The 26214-nt window shown below is 38.8% G+C and overlaps 1 protein-coding gene across 21 annotated transcripts in view; it reads left to right on the top strand.

Moving 5' to 3' along the window:
- LYPD6B (LY6/PLAUR domain containing 6B) overlaps window positions 1-22640 on the top strand; it is a 202184-nt gene extending 179544 nt beyond the window's left edge. For 20 of the 21 annotated variants that reach the window (XM_035304975.3, XM_035304969.3, XM_035304972.3 and 17 more), the window contains 4 exons: window positions 11871-12022; window positions 15711-15809; window positions 20269-20399; window positions 21944-22640. In XM_035304975.3, the coding sequence (XP_035160866.1) occupies window positions 11908-12022; window positions 15711-15809; window positions 20269-20399; window positions 21944-22108 (510 nt within the window). In that variant the 5' untranslated portion in view covers window positions 11871-11907 and the 3' untranslated portion in view covers window positions 22109-22640. Of the gene's footprint in view, window positions 1-11424; window positions 11759-11870; window positions 12023-15710; window positions 15810-20268; window positions 20400-21943 lie in introns of those variants that run through there. The other variant, XM_035304976.3, reaches the window with a different exon arrangement.
- Window positions 22641-26214: the final 3574 nt, after the last annotated feature.

Here is a 26214-nt window from a genome sequence, read left to right as displayed (position 1 = left end):
GGAGATTCCATAGTTAGCATTAGAGAAAAGCTTTTCCACTGTATTGTATTATAGGTCTGGAAGACAAGAGGAGAAAACAGTTACCAGAATCCAGGAGATGGTAGCTGCAGAGTTGGCCACCTGCTAGGAGCTGTGGGACAAGATGATAACTTGACGGGGATGGAGTCAGGGGAATAAATACCCAGTCTCACTGTCTTTCCATCTTCCAGTCTACCAGCACCTGCTACTGGACAAACCAAACCAGCATCCAGTGGAAAGGGAACTATGTGAACATTCTTTAGCTCAGCTTCCCAGAGCACAGTGTAGGGTGGAGAGGGGTAGAGGGTGTTTCTGGAGAAGCAAAGGGGGAAGCCAAGCAGAGTTTGTTTCCCTTTCACTGGCTGGGACAGCTTGGGAAGGTCGTGTGGTTGTAGTGTATTTCAGGCCCAACACAGTGTGTGCTGAATCACAGGTGAATGTACCAGGCCATTGTTGAACATTTCAGAACTTCAGTTGCTTAAAATGGAGTTCTCTTAATCTCCATATGGGTAACTTAAAAGAGTGTTAAAAGATTGTTCATTTAAATGAACAATCAAAATGGAAATGGCAATTCTGTTGATAAAAAAATGAAAAGTCATTTTTTTAGTTGATTAACAACTTTATTTAATGTTGGTAACTAACAAAAGATTGATAAGTACTGTGACAGGGTGGGGGCTGAATAAAAATGAATTGGAAAATACATAGCAACAGAAAAATCACCTTAGGAAATGCTTTCCCCAATGGAGAAAATATGAAATTTGGTTAAGGTTTAATTAGATAAATATTAATACTTTGACCTTTAAATCATACTAGTGTGACATCTGTATTTTTGCCAGTATAAATCTTCAGTGGATCAAATTACTTGTGGTAATCATGGAATCTCCCTGGCACCTTTTAGTTGAAAAACTGTACAACAAATAGCATATAGCTGTTTTTCTTGGAAGCTTATTATTTGGGTATACTTGGTAGGAGAGATTGTTCCTCTACTTATATTATTGTTTCTGTAGTGAAACTAAAATATTAAAAATTGTAGAAAAAAATAGCTGGGTGTGGTGATATACACCTATAGTCCCAGCTGGAAAAGTCATTTAAAAAAAATTTGCAATGTCTGCAAGTGCATGAGTTTTGTATTAACTTAGAGACCTTCAGTCCATCTCCAGACATGGACTGGGACTTCTCTGCCCCACCCATTGCTAAGCAAGGAATGTCTGTGTCCACAAGGAAACTCCAAGCTTTTTTCAGGCTAGAGGCTAACTCATGGGCTGGAGTAGGCATGGAAAGATTTTGTGAATGAAAACTATTTGAACTGGGCTTTCAAAGCAGGATGGGAAGTGTGACACACGCTTGAAGCAATAAAACAATGATACATGTGAAAGTGCAGAGCCTGTTGCTTTTTAAAACAAATGCTGTGAGAACTACTGTTCGTTATTTATGAGTATAGGCAAATCATATAGATTTATCAGAAAGCCGATAAATGGAAATGCTCCAGTGAGGCCTAAATATTGCTCTCACATGTGTGCTGGAGTAGTTTTCTTAAAATTGGTCTTCAGAGAAATTTTACATTCTGCTCTCATATGTGCTCAGATAATCATAGAATTTGAGAGCTGAAAATATGTATATTGAATTTCAGTCTTAAATCTTGTCTGTTCTTGTATGGCCTTAATGGTATTGGCCTGTATGATCATCCATAGAGAAACAATAAATCTCTACACTGAGCTTTCTAACTGATTTAATAATTTGACAAAAATGGAAATAGGTAGGGGCTTATTTTTCATTCTCTTTTAATGTCCACAAAACTCTCTGCAATATAGGTATCTGATATCTCTATTTTACTGATATGGAAACAGTCTCAGAGCAATCTAGTGATCAGCTAGAGGCAGTAGATCCAGGACAGCTAGAATTTGCCCCCAGGTCTGAGTGCCTCCAAAGGCCGGTTTCTTCCCATTATAGTAGGCAGCATTTATACTTGACTTTACCCTTGTGAGACTGTGAACCATATCGTGAACCATTTAATGTAGTTTTTCATGTTGCAATTAAAATACTATTTAATGTACATCATTTTTCAGTTTCCTCTGGGAATATGAAATTGTACACATATATATCTTTATATGTGTACATTTCCTTCTGCTCCAAGTAGTAATAGTGGCAATTTATGGAGCAAGTGACATGCTGTAACTTTGTTATATATGCAGAATGCAGAAATTTTTTATTAGGATTGCTTTTATAAGCTTGTCAGCTTCCACAGAGTTCTTTGAATAATCTGTTCTGGATTTTCTGACTGTGCAAAAGTCAGCATGATACTCTTTTGCTATAGCATGCAGTTTATTGTTTGTTTTTAAATGCCCTCCTGTTTCAAAATGATAGATATCTACAAACATGTCCTTTACTTTGGTAATATATTTCTAGATGTAGATTCAAGAAGAAAGTTGAGCAAGTGGGGGCTTTATAAACAATGCTCAGTGACATAAAACCCTAGGACAGAATAAAAAAGATCAGACAGATGCATAGTAACAATTCTGCATTGTGCAGCTCTCCCAATTGAAAGCACCCACCATGTGGGTGCTGAAGGCAGCGAGATGATGGGGAATACTGTCTCTTAAACAGAGTTCTAGGGACAGTTTTACAATAAGCAATGAATTCATTCAATAAATGTATGTGCGTGTATATGCACATATATACATATCCATACACACATATACAGAGAAATTTTTCAAGTGAGAAATACATCTGTATGAGTACTTTATTTTTACGATCATTTTTCTATGTCAGCTGAGACAAAATGAAGTCAAAAAGTGCTAGCCATCATCTTACACACTGAGTGACCCTGAATGCTAAATTTACTCAATTGAGTGCCATGTATTGGAGAGTGCATCAGCATCATGATACACCCCTCCACTCAACCAATGTCAAGCAATGGACCCTTAGCTAGCTGATGAATATTTCAGCCTTGATTTCTCTTAGGAGAGCCTTGATTGGTTATTAAAAGAAATGACTTGAGTAAAAAGAGCAGCTCTCCTGCCGAACTTCTGTCCAGCTATATCTTTCAAGTATAAAAACACTCCTCTCCCATGGAAAAAACAACAACAATAAATCTTGCATTTACACACCTGATAGCAGAAGGATCTGTATAGAACTACCTTTCAATATTACGTCCTTGGCTTTTTTAAAGAAATGGCCAAATGATAGATGCATCTCAAGGTCCTCAAAACAAATTTCAGGCATTATTTATATGTTGTTTGATGCCACCTATATTGTAACTGGTATGATCCATTAATTTGAGAATTAAGTATCAGGAAGAATTCTCTTTTCTCAAATAGTGAGAATCAATGTGTCCCATGTCTCCCCTGGCTTCTAGGAAGTGCAGAGCAAAGGGAAACACACAGCTGAGTCTTTTGTTCATGGAAGGGATTAGGATCTTTTCTATTCTGTCATCCAATATGGCTTTTATTCAGTATTTTAAGAGCCTTGATGCATATATGACTTGGCATAAGCCTCCCAAAAATCATTTATGGAAGCAAACAGGGTAAAAATTATTCCATCTGTGTGAAGGAGACTCTCCAATATGATCAACATGTTCTTATTAGGTTTCTACCATTTGTCCAAATAGTTGAATAAATCATGACAAACCAATCTTGATTTTTTTAAGGGAGTTTCTAATTCCTAAACATCTAAGCTGTTTTTTTTTTGAAGTGGAGTCTTACTCTGTCGCCCAGGCTAGAGTGCAGTGGTGCGATCTTGGCTTACTGCAATCTCTGTCTCTCAGGTTCAAGCGATTCTCCTGCCTCAGCCTCCTGAGTAGCTGGGATTATAGGAATATGCCACCACGCCTGGCTAATTTTTGTATTTTTTAGTAGAGATGGGGTTTCACCATGTTGGTCAGGCTGGTCTTGAACACCTGACCTCGTGATCCATCCACCTTGGCCTCCCAAAGTGCTAGGATTACAGGCCTGAGCCACTGCGCCTCGCCACTTTTAAATTTTGTGTGTGGAGCTCTTACCATGTTACCTTTCTGGTATCATGAAAGCCCTCTCCAAAAAAGTGTAAAATTCTGTCTGACAGAAATGCAGCTGAAGAGCTGTTACCTTAGAAGAGTCTTTTAGCTTTTTCATAAAATTTGAATCACATTTAAAAAGATGTCTTTAAAATTGATTGGACTGTTTCTCCACCCAAATGATACACTTATGGGCCATGCATTAGTTCATGATTAGATTTAAAATTGATTTGCATAATGAAATTATTTTAACTTCATTGCCGCTTTAGACATTCTTTTTGATCAGGTTGCCTATAGTAGAAAGCAGAAAAACTTCTATCTTTGGCATTGCAAAATGTACAGCTTTATACTTAAAAATGAGTTACTTATTTCTATGAGTTCTTGATCCTGTGCTTGATGAGATTTTTTGTAAGTTTATACTATGTAAAGCAGTACAGCCGGAATCTGAAATGTGATGGGACTGCTGTGTTACATTTATGACTGTTTATGGAATAACTAGAATTCTTCATTAATCTCTTTCCATAAAAATCATAGAATATTAAAAGTGGAAGGGACTTTGGCAGTCATTCCTTCCAGCTTCCTCTTGGTTGAAATAGAGAGAATTTCTATTTTTTTTTTTTTTAATTTTTTATTGGATTTTAGGTTTTGGGGTACATGAGCAGAGCATGCAAGACAGTTGCGTAGGTACACACATGGCAGTGTGCTTTGCTTTTCTTCTCCCCTTCACCCACATTTGGCATTTCTCCCCAGGCTATCCCTCCCCACCTCCCCCTCCCACCGGCCCTCCCCTTTTCCCCCCAATAGACCCCAGTGTTTAGTACTCCCCTTTCTGTAAGAAATCAGAAGAAATTCCGTTTGACCCAGCAATCCTGTTACTGGGTATATATCCAAAGGATTATAAATCATTCTATTATAAGGACACATGCACATGTATGTCCATTGCAGCACTGTTTACAATAGCAAAGACTTGGAACCAACTCAAATGCCCATCAATGATAGACTGGACAGGGAAAATGTGGCATGTATACATCATGGAATACTACGCAGCCATAAAAAGCAATGAGTTTGTGTCCTTTGTAGGCACATGGATGAACCTGGAAACCATCATTCTCAGCAAACTGACACAAGAACAGAAAATCAAACACCACATGTGCTCACTCATAGGTGGGTGTTGAACAATGAGAACACGACACAGGGAGGGGAACATCACACACTGGGGTCTGTTGGGGAGTGACTAGGGGAGGGACAATGGGGGGATACAGAGTTGGGAGGGATAACATGGGGAGAAATGCCAGATATAGGTGATGGGGATGGAGGCAGCAAACCACATTTCCATGTATGTACCTATCCAACAATCCTGCATGTTCTTCACATGTATCCCAGAACCTAAAATGCAATAAAATATATTTATGAAAAATAATAATATTGCAAGTCACAAAATAACTTTACAACTATCTCGTAAATACAAGTACGAGCATTTTGGTTTCATTTTATATTCTGTTCACTGAAAAATTAAATGTTTTACTTGTTGAAAAAATAAATAATTTTTTGACACTTCAAAAAAAAAAAAAAAGAAATCAGCACGCAGAACTCAATCCTGTTGACCAGATTTCGTCCAGCCAATATGTAATGAAGTTGAATATTTATGCCCCTTGATCTGATCTGTATTCTGCTGCTAATAATCTCAAAAGCAAGGACGAAGGAGGGAGAAATGGGAGAAGCAGGCACCTAAGATTTCTTGAACCCCATCTAAGTAAAATGTATTTTACTTGCATAATTGTGCTCAATCCACACCACAACTTAGTTTCCTATGTGACTCTAAGACTCATTTTTCTTACTGGCAAATGGGCACAGTATTTCTTAACTCTGTGGTCACCTGGTTAATAAATGTAAAACGGAATTTTCTTCTTGGTCTTTGTGAACCTAAAGTTCATTGTTATTCATCCTCTCAAAGATGATTGCATTAATTTTTGTCAATCACCTCTTATTAGTGGCTCATATTGACTTTTTGGTCCCAGTAATTTATGAGAGCACAGGGACAGTATACTCAGTACAGTACCTGGTATAAATGCACGACTTATAATTACACTACTTTCAAGATTTGGACAAGCTGTAATGAAAGCTAAGGCTGAATCATGACTCTATTTTTCCCTGTTGAATGTTGTTACCCAAGAATAGTCTGTTGTGCTCTATAGAGAGCTAATATCATCAGATCAAGATGATGAGGTTGATCGTAAGCTTGACTTCTCTCTCCTATTCTGCTTCCAGCGAATAGAATGCTAGATTAAATATATTTAAAATTAAAATAATTCATATTTAAACCTGTGGGGAAAATCAGCCCTCCATGTACCAGAAATAGAGAACCTATTAGCGAAGATAGAAATTGAAGCCATAGGAACTTGATTCCCAATGCCCAGGGAAGGTTAGGAACTGAATCCTCAGTTCCCATACAAGGAAGGGAGTGAGCATTTGGTCTTGGCTAAGCCCCAGCAGTGCTTTTCCTAAATTTAATGGGAACCAGAATATCTCCAGTTGCCAACCTGGCCTACCAGCCAGAAGCAAGTGGCACAACTCTTGTTGTAAATGGTAAACTTTTCTGGCTAATTTCCCTTTGGAAGAGGAGGCCTTTTGTCTATTCCATTCTTTCTGAGTAAAATTTCAGCTCTCATTTTGAATTTCCACTTTGCCTTCTATTCTTTTTACAAGGGAAGCCAGGACTGTTAAAGATTGTCATTAAAATGTCTTTATGTGAGATAAGTGGTGCTTGCAGGAAGGTGTGAATGTAAGTGCTGATAGGCATGTTGGACTTAGTAGAGCTGTTCCCCTTACATTATCTATTTCATTTGTTTTATTGGCAGCTGAAGTTGGCCTTGTGCTTGCTGACTCATTTTTTAGCAATTGTGCAAGAAATGACAGTATTTGCCACCTTTGTTTAGTCTCTTCTTTTTCAATTCTCCTTTCATCATTTCTTTATCATCTTTGGATACTCTGCCAGCTCTTTACTGCCCACAACTTTTGTCTTGTTTACTAACTAAGGCACTCTCTATAGGTCATTGCTAATGAGGTTGGCTCTATTCCATGAAGTATTTACTGAGTATCTAACATGCACTGAGCATGGCCTGGGGAATATAACAAAAAAATAATGTGGATCATTTTCCTTCCTTAAAAGAGTTTATGATGTCAAAGATGTGCTGCTTCCTGAAGACCCCATTAACTTTGTCTTTTCCCTGGAAGCGTAAAATGCCACATGTTGGATGAGATGATTACCAGGGCTCAGACCTGGGAAATAGTCATGCTTCTGGACCAAGAGCCAGGTAAGTCCTTGATTCTGGTCAGTAGTAGGCCAAAGTCTCAGGTGGTTTCCTAAATTTACAAATCTGGTTACCTGCCGTTCTCTGGAAGCCTGAGAGTTCCCCATCCCTGCTCTATCCCTATAAATATGCCTTGCAGAAATTCCTTCTTTCTGGCAAAGAAGCACTCTGCATTCTTGAGCAAGTATTAATATATCTTCCAAAGGGAAGACTCATAAAACTCAGGAAAGATCAGTACCATGGGTGAGGGATTTCTGAGCAGGTCTACTAAGTGGGAAAGATGGATGAAGGTAATAAACTCTGTGTTGGGAAAAATGTTTTGAGCTACCCTTGAGTTCATGAAGTGGATCAAATACCTAATATACATATGGAACTTTTTCTTTTAGTGTCAAAATATGACAATGTCTAAGTCACGGGAAGCCAAATTATTATAGCCATATTCTGAAACAGCAAGCAGCCACTCTTAAGCATTATGTGGATCTCCAGAATTAATTATGTGGATTATTTTGAGATACTCTACCCAGAGGGAACACATGTCTAGACACATAGTTTTGCAAATAACCTTGAAGATGCTCATAGGTCACCTCTCTTCCCATATGAAGAAGTAACACTGCTCTATGTGGTAGCTTCAGAGAAAATAACCTGAACAGTTTAATCTAATCCATATGAAAGATTTCTTCCCCTCCGGAGCAAAATATAAGCTCTTTTGTAAACCTTGTTCTGCCACAAAGACTGCAGTGAAAACCGGCTCAGCAAAGTCTCAGCAGATAATTTTTAGTTCAGAGTCTCTGTGAAATGATTCTAAATGTAAAACAACTGTCAGCTACTATGGTTAGTCATTTACTTTTTCATTATCCTAATGTGTTTGAGTTATGAAAAATAAAAACAGTCATGTTAACACAAACCTACACACTAAAGAATAGATAGAGATAGATATAGGTGCTCAGGAAGAAGCAGTAGATGGTAATAAATTAGAAACCATGCTTTGGAAATAGAAGACATTTTTATTTAGTACTTTCCTCACTTGACAGGCAAAACTTTGGCAGTTTTGCAGAATTTTGATAGAATGAGTCTATGCTGTTTTAGTTAGAAATGGAAATGAAAATACATTTTGTCTATATGGGAGCAATTTTTTTTGGTATAATTCTCATTAGTTTTCAAGTTTAGCAGGCTAGGCCATGCTATATGGAAGTTTTTTGAGAGGATGCTATGTTCTGGGCAGTGTGCTGGGATTTTTACATCTGTTGACACTAAACCACAGTTTACTCACTTGTACAATGATAGTGACACTAGGGTCCCTACAGTGCCATTTGAAGGATGGAAGAACCAGGAAAGAAGTCTAATTCTTGTTGTTTTCACGTTGTCTATCATTTCTGCTTAGAGAGACCTTTGAGGTATATCTGAATTCTGTATTCCTCTGTGTTCACTATCATTTGTATCCCTTTAATCCAGGAACTAGAAACAAGGCTAGGAATCTGGGACCAATTACTTGACAGAGAAAAAGCATTCTTGGCATTTTTTACAACTAGATGGTTTAAATTAAACAATTTCTTGATTTTGCTAGACTCAAAACTCTTGCCATGGCCTGTAAGCATCTGTGTGATCTGGCCCCGCCGAATCCCTGACTGTCCCGTCCCCTGTCTCTTCATGTCTCAGCCACACTGGCTGCTTTCTGAGTTCCCCCCATGAGGCAAGCTTCTTCCCATCTTAGGACCTTGGTTACTTTCCCCTTGATTCTTTGCTTGGCTGATTCTTTCCCATCATTTAATTTACCTGTTCGAATGTCACCTGTTCACAGAGACATACTGGGGCCACTGTCTGTGTAAAGTAGCACCTTCTATTCAGTAATGTCTCACCTTACTGTGTTTCCTTCATGAAACTTATGACTATCCGAAATTATGTTTTGTCCACATGTATTGCCTGTCTTCTTCCTCTAAAGTATAATTTGCATTAGAGTCAAGACCTCGTTGGGGAGCCAGTGATAACAATAACTTGTTATTTACTAGGTATCAATAACAACATGTTGAATGAATGAATGGGGTTTTGTCTCACACTGAGATTACATGAGGAAAACCAATGTTTTGGCTTGTGATACCAAACTAGTGATTTGTTCATATTAGTAAGTGTTTACTTAGTAAAAATTGGCAAAATTCCATGCACATAGCTAATTAGTTTAAGTGCTTTGTAGGTATTAATTTAATTCCTACAACCGTATGAAGTGGGAATTATTATTACTCCCATTTTATAGATGTAAAAATTGTGGTACAGGGAAGTTAAGTAACTTGCACCAACTAGCAGTTTTGGATGCAGGTATTTGAGCCAATGCCCTTTACTATTGAGGAGAAAGTGCTCAATAAATAGAGCTTTAACCGTGTGCTCAGCATGTGTGCTCAGCTCAGTGACTCAGTGCATGCAAACTATGTGCTTAGTGCCTATGCACTGGGTTGTTTTCAGTCCTCACTTCAGAACTATGAGGTAAGCACTATCCTATGCTTGTTTTAGAGATGAGGAAGCCAAGGCTTGGATTTCTTCAGCAACTTGCCTAAGGTCCCCTAGTTGCTTAGTGGTGAAAAAGAGAATTGCATATAGACAACATGACACTGGAATCTCTGTCTTAGGCCTTATCTCCATATCACAAGAACACCTGTGGATAACTACTAGAACACAGTTATTGTGAGATTGTGAAAAAGAGATTACTCTCCCCCACTCAAAGCATCTCCACTGGTATAAAGAAGGGGTATAATAATAACTATGGAATGGACCAACTCAGATAAATGAATAGGAGAAGCAGGATCTGTATCAGTGTAACCACTTGACGGTAAGGGATAATACTGTTTGCTAACTGTCCATTTCTTAAGATCATAAGAATAGAATTTGGAAATCCAATAACTGAAGGTCAGTCTTGGTTTCTAAAATGAATCAGGAAAATTATGTATATTTTTATATCTCACTAGGTATGATTATGTACATGAGCTGTAATGCCATGTAGAAAGTTTAGCTATTGTTTCTTTGAAACCTACTCATGGAAGTTGTTGTTGTTGTTTTATAACTCGAAGTACTTTCTTAGCAACTCAGTTCTATCAGTGGCAAACACCACCAATAGGGGTGAGAGGATGTTGTGGCTACATATTGTCTAATAATTCAGTTCCATTCCCATAGGCAGGCATATTAGCGACACATGCAAAATCAGAATACCCACAATCAGAGAGGGAATAAAATTCCTAGAATCTATGCATTATTGCTCTGGCTTCAAACAAAATGTGCATGTGAAGGATTATGCCTGTATATGCAGAGATCAAACCTTTTTCCTTTGGAAAAATTCCTAAACCCACTGAAACCAGTTGATTCAGCAAGAAGGAGTTTAGCCATTATTGAACTCTAGTATTCCAATATTTTCACATAACTTTTTGATGAGTTCTTTTATGTACAAAATCCTTTGTGATCCTTTCTTCACCTGTATTCTGATGCTCACATTTACCTAAATATGTGGGCAGTGTAGGTATTAATAAGCCACTTTACAGATGAAGAAATTGAGGTTAATAGAGTTTAAAGAGTTTGCCCAAGGTCAGGCAGCTAATAAATAGCAGGGCCAGCACCTGAACCAAAGTCTTTGGGTTCCCAGTTACACACTTTTTCTGCTGCCCACACCTCCCCTTGTCAATGGAAACCTGTCAGTGGTGACATTATAAATTTTCTTGCTACCAGGTCGGCTTCTGGGGGAGTAGAGCCGGGGGCGTAAGATGTCATATCTTTTACTTAGTGCTAATGTGCATGTCTGTCATTTTGTTGGTTTTTTGCCCTGTCTACGTAAAGTCTATATAAATGTAATGAGTAGTATTTGCGGACCAGGACTAATATTATATGGTTGTCAGCTTTTCAGATAACTTTTATTCTGTTTCCTCTAGAACCTCCTGGCAGCTTCTTATGCCCAAGGTGACAGAAACAGAAGGGGCTGGCAGTTCATAGCCACTCTTGTTCTTCTTTTCGGTATCTGTGTGCTCTGGGATCTGGCGGAGATTTTATTTCTCAAACTCCTTGTCCTTTCCCCTGCTGTCCTTCTCAGTGCTCCCACTTTTATTGTTTCTTCCAGGTTTTGAAAGAGTTGCAAATTTATCAAATGTAAGTGTTTACTCAGAGAATGGAACGGACAGATAGGTGGTCCAGTGACTTTGGCTTAACTTGCCTCAGAACCACAGTTAATTTAAGAGATCCAGTGATTCAGCAAGAGGAAACCAGCCAGCCTCAGGCACTGAGGGAATGGGGTGCAGCCAGGCCAGCTCTGGCTGCTTGTTCTTTCTGAACTCAAAAGGCCATTGAGTGTTCTGCTAAAGCCTACTTGGCTAGTGCAGAGATCTGACCAGTGGAAGGCGGTCATTACTTACTTTTCATCTGATCAAAAATGATGCAGTTTACTCATAGGTCCCGGCCCTAAAAACAGGTAGGTGGTTGGATATATTTGGATAATGGAGCTTTCCAAACAGAAGCAAAACCCACACCCACTGATGTGTAAAATGTAAAGAAACTGACCCAGTGTGTTTTTTTCACTGCAGATAGAAGAGTTTGGACCATCCAGCACACAAGGTCAGCATGCTGCTCCCCTGTCACACTCTGGCTATAGCTGTTGTCCAGATTGTTATCTTCTCAGAAAGCTGGGCATTTGCCAAGAATATCAACTTCTATAATGTGAGGCCTCCTCTAGATCGTAAGTAGTGGTGATTGCCATCCTAGTTCATGGTTGTGGGGTCACAGTGTTCATCTGAAGCCCCCTTTTTCATTTATTGTAACCTCGTCTTTCCCAGAACATTCAGTTTATACCTAGAATAAAACAGAAAGTTTCCATAACTTCTGTGGTTAATCATATGGTAAGAGAAATTTTCTCCATTTCTTCTTTTTTTTTGAAATGGAGTCTCTGTCCCCTAGGCTGGAATGCAGTGGTGCGATCTCAGCTCACTGCAACCTCTGTTTCCTGGGTTCAAGTGATTCTCCTGCTTCAGCCTCCTGAGTAGCTGGGACTTCAGGTGCATATCACCATGCCTGGCTAATTTTTTGTACTTTTAGTAGAGATGGAGTTTTACCTTGTTAGCCAGGATGGCCTCTATCTCTTGACCTGATGATCCATCTGCCTCAGCCTCACAAATTGCTGGGATTATAGGTGTGAGCCACCGCACCTGGCTGAGAAATTGTCACCATTTCTTTAAAATGGTCTGTCTTCCTGCTGAAGTTTTAAAAGCATTTTTTTTTAAAAAAGCTTTTGGAACACCGTTCCTAATCATGGCATAGTAGAAGAAATTTTTGTTTTTTTCTCTATGTCTTCACTGGAGAAGAAAATTGGCTGTTGAATGTTTCTGCATGATTTATTAATTCTTTCAAATGGCCATTAACAATTTTGAAAACAGGTTTGTATGTTTGAAATTTGGAAGGAAATATCACCTGGATTTTCTTTCTTTCTTTCTTTTTATTATACTTTAAGTTCTGGGGTACATGTGCAGATTGTGCAGGATTGTTACATAGGTATACGCATGCCATGGTGGTTTGCTGCATCTGTTCCCTGGTCATCTACATTAGGTATTTCTCTTAATGCTATCCCTCCCCTAGCCCCTGCCTACCTGCCAACAGGCCCCAGTGTATGATGTTCCCCTTCCTGTGTCCATGTGTTCTCATTGTTTGATACCCACTTATGGGTGAGAACATGCAGTGTTTGGTTTTCTGTTCTTATGTCAGTTTGCTGAGAATAATGGTTTCTAGCTTCATTCATGTCCCTGCAAAAAACATGAACTCATCCTTTTTTATGGCTGCACAGTATTCCATGGTGTATATGTGCCACATTTTCTTTATCCAGTCTATCATTGATGGGCATTTGGTTGGGCATTATGCATTGTGGTACTGTTTACAATAGCAAAGACTTGGAACCAACCCAAATGCCATGTGTCTTTGGAAATGTCACCTGGATTTTTATTACTACCATGCATATCCCATTAACAAAAGTTACATAAGACTTAACTTATCTACTAATAGTTTAAAGATAGGCAAATATTAGTGTATATCATCGACAGGATATGTATGTTAATACATTTTATGTACATATGTATAGATATGTGTTTGTATACATATGTCATCACCCCTCCTTTCTTTTCAGACAAGTAAAACTTCTTCATTATACCTTATTAGAGAGTGATCCTTATAAATAAAAAATTATTTGGTATACATGTGAATGCCTATAGTTCCCACACCTGGAAGAGTATCAGAATCATGATGAAAGGCTTTCTAACTGCATATCCCCAATCACTTCTCCAGAGGTTTAATAGTCAAGAGGGTGATATGTAGAATATATTTATATCTTTTATCTTTTTTTCCCTGCTTTTTTTTTTTTTTTAAGGAGCTCTCTGATACTGTTGATACATAGTCAGGTATAAAAACCTTCTCTCCTTGTACTACTCCTAAATGAGATCTATATAACTACTGTTCTTTACATTGTGTTTTATTATCTGGGACGGTCATCTCTGTGTGCATACGCATGTATACTACAGACGTGTACATATACATACATATACTACACATACACACCTGCAACTACCATTATACGTTTCTAAATTGGTAATAATTGTATACTGATAGCTGAAAGACATGGCACAGACATCATTTTCATAGACTCTAACTTATCTACAAATTTTGAAATTTTTAAGCTTAGCACAATCTTATGAAGAAAAAAATCATTTTATAAAAGAAAAAAAGTAATACATGTTCATTATAGAAAATTCCAAAGAGACAGAAAATGATAGAAGAAAGTAAAATATATTCATAACCTAAAGATTCAAAGGAGCTTTTCTTTACATTTTGATATATTTCCTCCCAGCATTTTTTCTATGTATGTGTAGTTAAATATGTGATATACTGAGATCGTACAAATTTAGTTTTACGCTACTTTTTCCCTCTTTACACATATTTTGAATATTTCCCAATGTCTTTGAAGATAGATTAATGCCTTCTGCATTTAAAAAATCATAAGGGTTGTCTGTAGCTTATTTCACTATTCCCTCACACTTTATATCAGAAAGAAAAAAAAGTCACAAGCAAATTAAATGTTAAATAATTCTTCATAATTGGAATTGGAATTACTAAATCAAAAAGGTTGTGCCAATTTATAATTTAACCATTTACCTACCAGCACTGATGATTAGTATTTTTTAACTGTATTGATTTATTTGGTGAAAAGGGATGTCATTATTTATTTTTATTTACCTGCTAATACACTTCTGAACATAGGCAAACTTAAATATATTCGTAATATTTAATTTCTTGTCCTCCAAACTTCAGCTTTTAATATTTTTTCTTGTTTTATGCTACCATACATATCCTCCCCTTTATCTGAAATACCCACTGCTTTCTGATTTTTCACCCCAACTTCTAGTTATATTACTAGGATGGTTACAGTCTTTGTAACAGAACAAAGAGAATGAAACAGTATCTTTGTCTGTTTCATTCTCTGAAAATGGGAGAATTGAAGATTTTACACAGTGTCCTATACCTGGTCTATACAGAAATGTCGAATTATTTGATTTTTTTTCTTCTTATCCACTAAAATTACATGATACAAGTCAAAAAAAAATTATAAAGACAAGAGAACATACTAGTTGCTGTCAGTGCAGACTGCCAGCAACTCAGAAATACTTCTTTCCTAATTGTAAGGGCTTAAGAATTGCTGTCATCCTCCTATTAAATGTTGTATTCCTGGCCAAGGTCTAACATTGTGATTAATTGTCATATATCAGATGAGATTACTTGTTTGAGGTTAAAGATAGCTGTATTGGAAGTGCATATGGACAGAAACCAGTATGATTTGATGTGCTAGAGATTATACAAAGTATTTTTCTTGCAACCTCCCATTTAGTTCTCATTATACCTCTGCAAGTCATGGGGATCTTCATTGTTATTAATATAAATGTTATTATATCTTAGAATTAAAAAAAAATCACACAACTATTCTGTGGGAAGAACAGAATTCAAACTCAGGTTAATCTGACTATTTCTTTTCAGGGATGCCAAATGTGTTCCAATACCTCTGCGACCCTGGATCACCTCCTCAACCCCTACTTATTCCCAAATAATAAATGATAATAGAACAATACTATGCATCTTTCAAAGCAGCTGTGGAATCACTTTCATTACTCTATAGTGGTAATTCTTAGAAGAAATATTTAAACAAAAGGGAATAAAGAAAATTCCCCAGAAGCCTGATGGAGAAATCTAGCTCCCTAGAAACAAAGATTGTAAGGATAAAAGCTTATAAGTTTTGTTTCCTCTGTTAAAAGTTGCTAATTTTGTGCCATATTCAATGCTTGAAATTTTTGTCTTCTGTAACTTACTGTTTCACTTTGCTTTCTTCTTTAAAGCTACACCATTTCCAAATAGCTTCAAGTGCTTTACTTGTGAAAATGCAGGGGATAATTATAACTGCAATCGATGGGCAGAAGACAAATGGTGTCCACAAAGTAAGTGTGCTGAGTTTGGAAGACTTCCGCGATCTCATTTCATTTGGATCTCTCCTGACTTGACAATGTTTTTTAGGAATCAGATATTTTTTTTTCTGAGACTATCCTGACATCAGACTATATTGAGAGTTCTTGGAAACTGGTATCAAAGCCTCAGTTTGAAGTTGAATGCCTTAAGGAAGAATTTCTTAAATGTTATTTACCAGGGAGAGCACATAGACCATAATATTGATTAAGGCATTCTCAGAATTTCAGAAATGCTTGATGATACCTCTAGAAAAGTAATATCATCTCAAAACAAAGGATAATATCCATACTCTTGAGATACATTGATATTTAGGAAACTCATTCATTCATTTAACAAACTTCCAAGTATGTTTTTAGTTTGTTAGGCATTATCCCACTGCCTAATCCAGTGCCTAGCCCATGTTTACTCAGTAAAATATTTGCTGACAGAATGAATGGAAACCTCTGATTAGATAGTCAGGATAGTCAAAGAAATCTTCTCTGAGGAGTGTCCCTAGAACTAAGACCTGAGTAAACAGCAAGCTGCGATCTATAGGAAGAACATGCCAGGAAGAGGGAATCGCAAATGCAGAGGTTTCAAGGGTGGTAGTTGACTTGGCCTCTTCAATGAACAGGAGGGAGACTGACTGCAGAGGCTTAGTGGGAGATGGAGGAAGGATGTGAGAGGGAAGCAAGGGCCAGGACATGCAGGAGCTTATTTTTCTGATAGTTTGGATTTTATTGTAAAGGTGATGAGAAGATGGTAGAGAGTTTTAAGCTAGGGAATACATAGCAGTTGTGTGTTCCAAAACATTACTCTGGCTGATGTGCGGAGAATGGAGGGTTGGGGACAAGAGTAGAAGGGAACACCAAATGAGGACTCTGGTCTTCAGCCAGAAGATGAGAATTTGGACTAGGTTGGTAGGAGCAGAGGAGGTGGAGAGACGAATGATGGAATGTATACAAACTGGAAGTAAGCAGACAGACTGTGCTGATGGATGATTTGAAATGTTAAAACCCTACTTATGAGGAGATTGGGTTGTTCAGATTTTAGGATGTACTGTTTTTTAGGTTTTTCAGATGTAAAAGACCAAGAAAAACAAACTGTTACAGAATTAGAGATAACTAGTTCTAACCTACTGTTATCATGAATCTTTTGGAAATTCTAATACCACATTATTTACAGGAGTGGCACAGCCTTACCTCTTCCAGGTAAAGGCAATGTGTGGAGCCAATAAATATACACACTAGAGACCTCTACTATGCCTGAGAGTCTTATGCCATAAATTAGCACAAATGGCTGTGACAGCCATAAGGACAGTGTTTTTTTTATTTATTCTCAAGAATAATTAATTACCAAAATATGTTTTTCATTTCTATTGAAGGATCGTCCTTAACTGGTGAGTGTGCTTGTGAGTATATGTGCATGTATGATGGTGTTTATTTGGGGATTTATTTCTACCTTTTCAAGTGAAATTTATCTTCGTTCTTTCAAGGTTTTCAAGGTTTGTTGTTTCTTTTTACTAATTTATTTCAGAGAGTATCATCTTTAACAATTTGCTCTAAGTTGCTTTGAAAAGTGGGTGGCAAGGGTGAGAACAGGAGTAAACTGCAGCACTGCTGTCCAACTCGTTAGGCCTCATCTTCATGGATCATGCTATTGCTCTGAATTGTACCCGAACACTGTTCCTACTAGGTTTATGCAGAATGCTCCAATGTGTCATTAGTTGACCAAAGCCATTTTAGCATGCAGGCAAAGAAGATACATGGCTGTTTCTGGGTTTCAGGATTTCTTCTCTGTTGAAACATGGCTGAACCAAAGGAGAAACTGCAGCTTTCCTCTACCAAGAAAACAGCAGAGATGGGAAGGGTGGAAGAGAGTCAGCTTTGCTGCATCCACCTGAGAGGCTGATTCTTTTTTTTTTTTTTAATTGAGACAGAGTTTCGCTCTTGTTACCCAGGCTGGAGTGCAATGGTGTGATATCTGCTCACTGCAACCTCTGCCTCCTGGGTTCAGGCAATTCTCCTGGCTTAGCCCCCTGAGTAGCTGGGATTACAAGCATGTACCACCATGCCCAGCTAATTTTTTGTATGTTTAGTAGAGATGGGGTTTCACCATGTTGACCAGGATGGTCTCCATCTCTTGACCTCATGATTCACCCTCCTCGGCCTCCCAAAGTGCTGGGAATACAGGCGTGAGCCACCGCGCCCAGCTGAGGCTGATTCTTAATGGGCTCAATACGGAATGGCCCTGCATTTCAGCATGGCATGCCATGACATTCTTGACTATAGACAGGCAGGTCCCAAAGATACTAACCACCTGGAATTCTAATCGAGGATGTAATTTCTTACTTTTCACTTTGTCATTTCAGGGAGTGATAGCCAACCATTTCTTGGGACAAATAGACCTCCGGCTATTGTTCTTTGTCATCTCAGGTTTCCTTTTCACTTCACAGCTTCACTTCTGTGGTCTATCAGTCTCGTTAAAAGTTCTCTGTGTAACAGGATATGACAAGAATGACATTTCTTGTTTTATTTACCTTGGCTTTTATGCTGACATTTTAGGGCTGCCTTAGCATGTGTGCCATTCTGTATGAACACATGCAGCTACTAGTTTTTGATTCTTCTTTGTTTGGAGTAAAAATTGAAATGTCTTCTCCTGAATTGTAGTGGCTCCCTTTCTTTCTGAATCTGGAAGTCACCTACTCTTGTACAGCACTCTACATTCTATCACTGTATTAGCCCGTTCTTGCATTGCTATAAAGACACGCCTGAGACTGAGTCACTTACAAAGAAAAGAGATTTAATTGGCTTACAGTTCCATAGGCTGTACAGGAAGCATGATGCTGGCATCTTCTTGGCTTCTGGGGAGGGCTCAGGAAACTTACAATCGTGGCGGAAGACAAGGTAGAATGAAGCACCTCACATGGTGGTTGAAGGAGCAAGAAAGAGGGAGGAGGTGCTATATAGTTTTAGACAAGCAGATCTCATGAGATCTCACTATCACAAGAACAGCACAAAGAGGATGGTGCTAAACCATTCATGAAGATCCACCCCCATGATTTAATCACCTCCCCTCTCTGACACTGGGGCTCACAATTTGATATGAGATTTGGGTGGGGACATAGATTCAAACTGTATCAATTGCCACATGGTTTAATATTAAGTGTACTGAGGGGTGGAATAATGTTCTGGTTGAGAGTGCAAGCCCTAGAAAACCTCCTGGGTTACAATCCTACTTTTTCACTATTTTCTTTCTATGGGCAAGAAATTATCCTCAGTTTACCTATAAAATGAGGATTTTAATATAACTTACTTTAAGACATGATGAGGATTGAATGCTTCAATACGAGTTAGAAGAAAGAGTACCTGGCTAATGGTGCAAAGGCAATGTGGGCTTGCTGCTTTTCGTATTATTTAAAGCATACCACAACCCTATCAAAGCATCAAGGCACATATTATCTATCATCATTTTGCTAAAAAATGAAAATGAGCTCAGAAGATCTAACATGACTTTCTCACCTGTGACAAAGGCAGTTCCATAAACCCAGTCTTCTCAACTTTCATCCAATTTTTTCCCATTCTGTGACATTGCTGTTGTAATCTCTGACCAATAAACTGAGAAGCATTTCCCTGGCCTCCAGTACCTATAAAAGAGACACAGAACCAAAGAAGAATGTCCTAGAACATTGAATGAAACTTCTTGAAAGAACTCTAAGTAATAAAATGTGAGTGGTTAAAGCCTTAAGGATAACTCTGGGTAGAAATGGGGTACTACAGTTATAATGAGAAGGGGGTGGGTGGGAAACAGAGAAAGTAAGAGCTAATTAAAGAGGAGAAAAAATGGAAATGCACTGATGAGAAAAGTCTAACATGTTGGTAGAATTAAAACCAGAATAGAAATTATTAGGTTGGTACAAAATTAATTATGGGTTTTGCAATTTAATAGATGAGCGAGGAAGGTGATCATGATGTGTAATTCAAAGCACCTGCTTTTCGCTCCAGCTCACCACATGGCCTATTACTATATAAGAGAAAAATGATGAATAATGCAACAAGTGTTCTGACCCCATTGCGTTTTACCTTCACAATTGTCATTTTATTTTAGATTCCGAGAACGTGCTTCAGGAGAAGAGAGAAAGAGAGAGCCAGAGACATAAATATTTTCATATCAAATGAACAGACCCTTGTTTTGATATTGTGCTCTGACACCACAGGATGAGTGCCCATTTACACTCATTTTCAAAACACCATGTGCTTCAGAAGCTGGTGTCTTTTCAAAAATACCACCTAAGAACCTTCAGAGTTCACTGCTATGAAATGTTTCACCCAGAAGCCTCAGGACCGTCCTGAATTTGAGTCCTTTCTGCAATAGTTGTTGAGAGGTCTCTTTTGTAATGTGGATAATGAAATTGCCTTTTTGGATTTTTTTTGTTTGTTTTCTCTTGCCTAGATACACAGTACTGTTTGACAGTTCATCACTTCACCAGCCATGGAAGAAGCACATCCATCACCAAAAAGTGTGCCTCCAGAAGTGAATGTCATTTTGTCGGTTGCCACCACAGCCAAGATTCTGAACATACGGTAAGGATCGTGTGTGTGTGTGTGTGTGTGTGTTATTATCTAAATGTTCATGCTAGTAATGATAAGTTATAGATCACGGGAGAGGCAGGAAGGATAAGTAATATGTTGACCATGTTTACATTTTGAGGAAAGATTCCTCAAAGATAAAATAGAGACAAAATAACAGTTGAAGACGTTCTCTCCTTCAACAAAAAATAATGTTACTACAGACAAATGGCATTTCCCAGACTCCAGAGCTAGACCCTAGACCTCAGACTGTGGGTGAATGGTATAAAGCCAACTCTGGTGGCACGAGAGCAAACCATCCACAAGAAAATGGTGAACACTACAGGGTCCAGCTTGCCTGCTCTGTTCGTGGCCAGGAGTCACCAAGAACACTGCAAGAGTACCCTGGAAGGTGGTGAGAGGACTGTGGTGACAGCATTTATGAAGGAAACCTTGTGTTGTCCACTGTCTGCGCTTAGATGAGGAAGGGAGTCTGAAGGATTAGCCTCAGTTTAATACGATGAACTATAGGTGCCTTTTAGATCAATTGATTGCTTTAACATTCTCATTCTGTCGTTTTAAATGAGCATTTCACTCCTTTATATGCCTGGAATTCTGAAATGCTTGAGAAAAAATTACTTGAAAGTATTTTCATTTCATGAGGTTTTAGAATTTGATTTACCCTGTTAGTACAGAAAATGATTCTTTTATCAGTGGCTTTTAGCTCTAGCTACATGAGAATCACCTGCGCAGCTTTTACAAGCTCTGCTTGTTTTTGAGGGATGCATGCCGGCAGGCTTTCCAGACCAGTTGAAACAGAACCTCAGGGTAGGGTCCTGGATGTCAGGATCTTTTTTAAAAGTTCCCTGAGGTGATTCTGATATGGAGCCAGGGTTGAGAACCACTGATATGGATACCTAGAATTGATGCCTTTATCGTACGTAGCCATCCTGGAAGCCTCTACGAATGGCTGGGTTTATCAGGTTGAGGCATTGTACTTGGCACACTTTGGTATTACCTGAAAACATTCCCTGAAAACACCTGTTAAGGACAAGCCTTTTTTTTTTTCTTACACCACTCAGCAACCATAATTAGCAAACCACTGCTGCTGTAATGATAAGAATCAGGTGTTAGCATAGACAATAGAGAGTCATTATTATCCCCTAACAAGTAGCACTGAGAAAGGAAATCAGTGACTAATCCAAAAGGTTCCTAGCTTTCAGTTTTGCCTCAATGTTTTCCCTAACAAACCTTTAGAAGATTTGTGGACTCAATCAAACAGGCTTATTCAGTTTCTCTTCCTCTTTGCCTTGCTAATGCTTGGGTTTGATGCGGAGAAATCAGAGGACAGACGACTCTCAGCATGGTTTTTCCCTTCCACTCCATTGGCATTGGTGGGGAAAGGGTACCCAAGAGCCTAGATGATGCAAAATTGGATAATCAACTCCAATTGTCTGTCTTCAGATGGAGCTGAAGAAGCCTTTCTTTTATCTTCCTTTCTTTTGCCCCTTCCCTGTTCCTATTATTCACTGTCCGTTCCTCTCTCCTTTTTGTAACAGGAGTGCAGGTCTTGCTGTGAAGGAATGATTTGCAATGTGGAATTACCCACCAATCACACTAATGCAGTGTTTGCCATAATGCACGCTCAGAGAACATCTGGCAGCAGTGCCCCCACACCCTACCTACCAGTGCTCGCCGGGGTCTTTGTGCTTCCATTGCTATGATGCCACCATTCCTAAGAGAGGCGGAGACCAGCCTCTAATGCACAAGCCAAAAACTGTGCGAATGGTGAACTTTGGAGTGAAGATCAGTCTTGCACTTGGTGAAGAGTGCACGTTGGAACCCAAGGCAAAAGCCAGTGGTTTGCTTTGATAAAATGTTCCGACATGAGGCCACAGGATTGAGCATGGGAATTTGGTAGGTCCTGAGAAGATGGTCTGAATTCCAGGCTTCCTGGTCAAAGTGAGCTAGAGGATCCTGACAACTAGTCCCACCTGGCTAGGCCTTTAGCTGAAAGGATTTCTTGACCTCCTTGGCTCCCTCAGAGGTTGCCAGGTCAAACCCTCTTGTTCATGTGATTAGCTCAGAGCGTCTCTATGAAATCTAACCCTCCCCCTCACGAGCAAGCAATTTTCCCCACCAACAGCATAGTCAATGAGAAAGGTAACTGTATGAAGAAAACTTTCAGTTGAATGAGTATGAAATCTATTTGCTAATTGTGGGGTGAAATAAAGCTTTTAAATTATACAGTGTAAATGCAGGCTTGTGTGTTTCTTGACCAATGTGGAGACCTCTGGGGAAACAGTTACCAGGGTCATAAAGTAGGTCACTGACGTTTGTATCCATGCATCATTGGTGATATGTGTTAAGCTATAAAATACTATGCTAAAGCTACTTAGCCTTTTTTCTTTTGGAGGAAGGATGCATTTTAAGATGCTAAAGCAAACTTAGTGAATTGAGAACGTCTGAAAAACCTCCCTAAAAAAGGAAGATGACACCTTCTCATATGATGCACCCTGAGCAGTAGTAGTTTCAAAATCTCTAGTCAGACCAAGTGGCAAGGTGGCAGGGGGATGCCCCCTTTCCTCCTTCAGTAATATTCTGTATGCATGCCATGTTTACCAAGAGAACTGTAAACACATACTAAAATGTTTGGTCCCATTCTCATCTCTTTCCACCTATAATGCAATCTCAGAATTTCAAATGAGCATCTTCCTCCTGTTTCTAGAATTCTGATTTCCTACCTTCAGTCACACTGCAGGGTGACCTTTAAACACTCTGCCCTTGTATTTGTAGTGATGAGTTAATGGAATGGGGTTTTCTCCTAATTCAATATCCATTATTAGAATGTTGGGTGCCCTGTAGACTCTATTAATGAGGCTATCCTTGCCACATGAGCTCACCTGTGACATGAGTTGGCAAATTATGGCCCACAGGCCAAATACATTCCACCACCCATTTCTGTGAATAAGTTTTTATTAAAACACAGCCATAGCCACTTGTTTATGTATTGTGTCTACTTTTGTGCTACAATGGCAGGGTGCAGAGATGCAGCAGAGACTGTACAGTCTGCAAAGTCTAAAAACTTTACTATCTTGCCCTTTTCAGGAAGTTTGCTGACCCCTAACCTGTGGGATGTCAAGACTGCTTAAGGAGAAAGCTGCTTTATTTGCAGGGACCATGGTGCTAATCGTGGTTACTCAGCCTGAGCAATGGTTTGCCAAATCACTTCCCTTGTTTGCTTTGTCTTCTGAGTCAGTGAATTTTTCTTCTGTTTCGATTGTTTCATGTAGTTGATTCCATCTTAGTAGTTATGTACTGATGTCAGGGGCTGAGTGTATTTATGTTTCTTCTCATCCTTGACGCACAGGGAGCATTTCATCTTAAGGCTCTTTAGCATCCTATCAAACAGGGAGGGAGCAGACATCATTACCTCTCTGTCTCTGGCCCAAACTTGGACTCACCTGGAAGCATCGGTTTTGAAGCCTGATGTAGATTTATCGCATCTTTCACTCAGCACCTTGAAGTATTTGCATTTTCATAGCTTATACTTGTTTGAAATTAATTATATATGGCTTCACTTGGAAATTTTAATAGCATCTTTGGCATCTTTTTATTCCCCAGGGTTTTTTTTTTGACTCTGTAATTGACAAATTGCCTGGTAGAAAACCATTAGCAGACAGCACTTTTTTCGCTGATTTTGTTTCTGCTGTATAGATTAATGAGTTTCTTTTGTGCGTGTTCTTTTCTTTCCTGAGGAAATATCTTAATTTTTTCTTCTTCACCCTGAACATCAAGTTCATATGGGTTCCCGTCTCACCTCCACTCCCTTAAGCATTTAAAATTGAGATATGTTGAGTAAAGGAGGGAGTGCAGAAGAAACAAACTTCTGGCAAAGGCAGCTGAGTGAACAGGGTGTTAGAAATAAAAATATAGGATGCTCCGTCAAATTTGAATTTCAGATAAAATCAAATAATTTTTTGTGTAAGTTATTCATGAAATCACAAGACTGGCTCATCGAAGGAAATGGTTTCAAATCTGTGTAATAAATCTGAATCTTCTGAGTAACTCCAAAACAAAACAGATTCTCAAGGCATTCTGGAGATATTGATTCAAGAGCTCTGAGATGAAACTCAAGCCTACCCCCAATATCTGAAAGTTAAATTTAAACAAACAAAAGCTCTCAGGTGATTATAATGCTCCTCCAGGTGTTACCTCTGATGTGAGAGGTCATTCCATCTTCTGAAGCCTGGTCCTTAGCCACATAATAGATATGCTAATGAGTAACAAACTCATGCACAAGTAACCTCAGTTACAGGCTCTACAAGTTTGGCCCCCACTGCAGCAACATCAGCATCACCTGGTAACTTGTTAGAAATGCAAATGTCAGACTCCACCTCAGACCTATTAAATCAGAAACTCTGCCGGTTCTACCTGTTACTTAACAAGGCCTCCAGGTGCTTCTGATGCATGTGCAAGTTTAAGAACCTCTGGACCAGATAGAAGCGCTCCCTAAACGTCTTCAGTAAATGTGTCCCTGGTATCTGCATGAGGAGCTCGTAAAAAAATAAATGAAAATCAGACTCCTGGGCCCCCACTTCACAAAATCAGATTCTTTATGTCTGCATTGAGTCAAAAAAATCTGTAGTTTTAAAAAGAATTCCTCAAGTGATTCTGAAACACAGCCACTTTGGGAGCCACCAAAGGAAAGAATAAAAGATGGAGGTGATGTTGATGATCAGAAGGCCCAGACGCCAACACCTGTCCTTTAAGTTCTAACCTGAAAGCACTATGCACTTTAAGTTGAATCTGTAGAAGCATCCCAGGTCTCAGATTAATTTAATTTGCCTCTAGTGAGTAAGAAAATGAGACATACTTTGGTGTCAAAATGTCGATGAGAATTGTAGTAGTGGAGTGAGGAATGAAGGGGAACATGTAGATTTGTTAGTATAAAAGAGACAAGGGGATTAGCTATGAATATGAGGAGGATCTGAAGGAATGGCCTGTCAAAGGTCCACTTTGAATAGATCTACATTCTACAATAAACTTTTGAATTCCATCCATCAATCATTCCTTGAAAAAAAAAAGTTACCTAACACCTTTTCCCCACCCATGTGTAAACTCTTCCTAAATTCAATGCTGAGTGAAAGCAGTCAGAAATTATTGGCATTACTCTCGGTACAATCTGCATTCTGTCATGTCAATCACTGGGTAAAATGTATTTCATAAGAAAAAGGAAGAAGGTGAAGGTGGGTTGGTTTGTCTTTCTCACTGGGAAGGAACTTATAAAGCCATGCAAAGGATGAAATGAGCAATGAGGGTACGCATGGACTTGGAAGGTGAGATGTGGCACGGAATCGGGAAAATATGTTTTACATTTGTGAAATGATTCTTAGGTGAAGCTTTTGTGACATGTAGGTCACCAGCTACAGAGTTTGCTATGACCTTCGGATCTTGGACATTTTATTTTTTGCCTCATTCTGTGTTGTCAACTCGAGGATTTGTAGAGGGTTACATGGTGATGCTGGTTGTGTCTGGGTGCAAATCGTGCCAGAAGACAAAGGCTCACAAATTCACAAAGGTAGAAGTCCAAGAAACTGAAAAACAATTGTGATTGAGTCCTCCTTTAGGCACAGTGTATCTGAAACAGTCCAGCATCTTTCTATTATTCTTCCCACTCTCCTTTCATCCTCACAATTCTATCTCCTGCCCAGCCCCCTTCAGTCCTTGCCTTGCTTCTATTTTATCAGATGCTGAGACTGGAAGCTGAGTTGTGTTTAGGGTAATCCAGAGTTGAGATTATCATGGTTAGGGCTGTGAAAAATAGGGC

The sequence above is a fragment of the Callithrix jacchus genome, chromosome 6, assembly GCF_049354715.1.
Source record: "Callithrix jacchus isolate 240 chromosome 6, calJac240_pri, whole genome shotgun sequence".
NCBI lineage: Eukaryota > Metazoa > Chordata > Mammalia > Primates > Cebidae > Callithrix > Callithrix jacchus.
The sequence above is the reverse complement of the archived record's forward strand: the minus strand, read 5'-3'. Positions and strand labels throughout refer to the sequence as shown.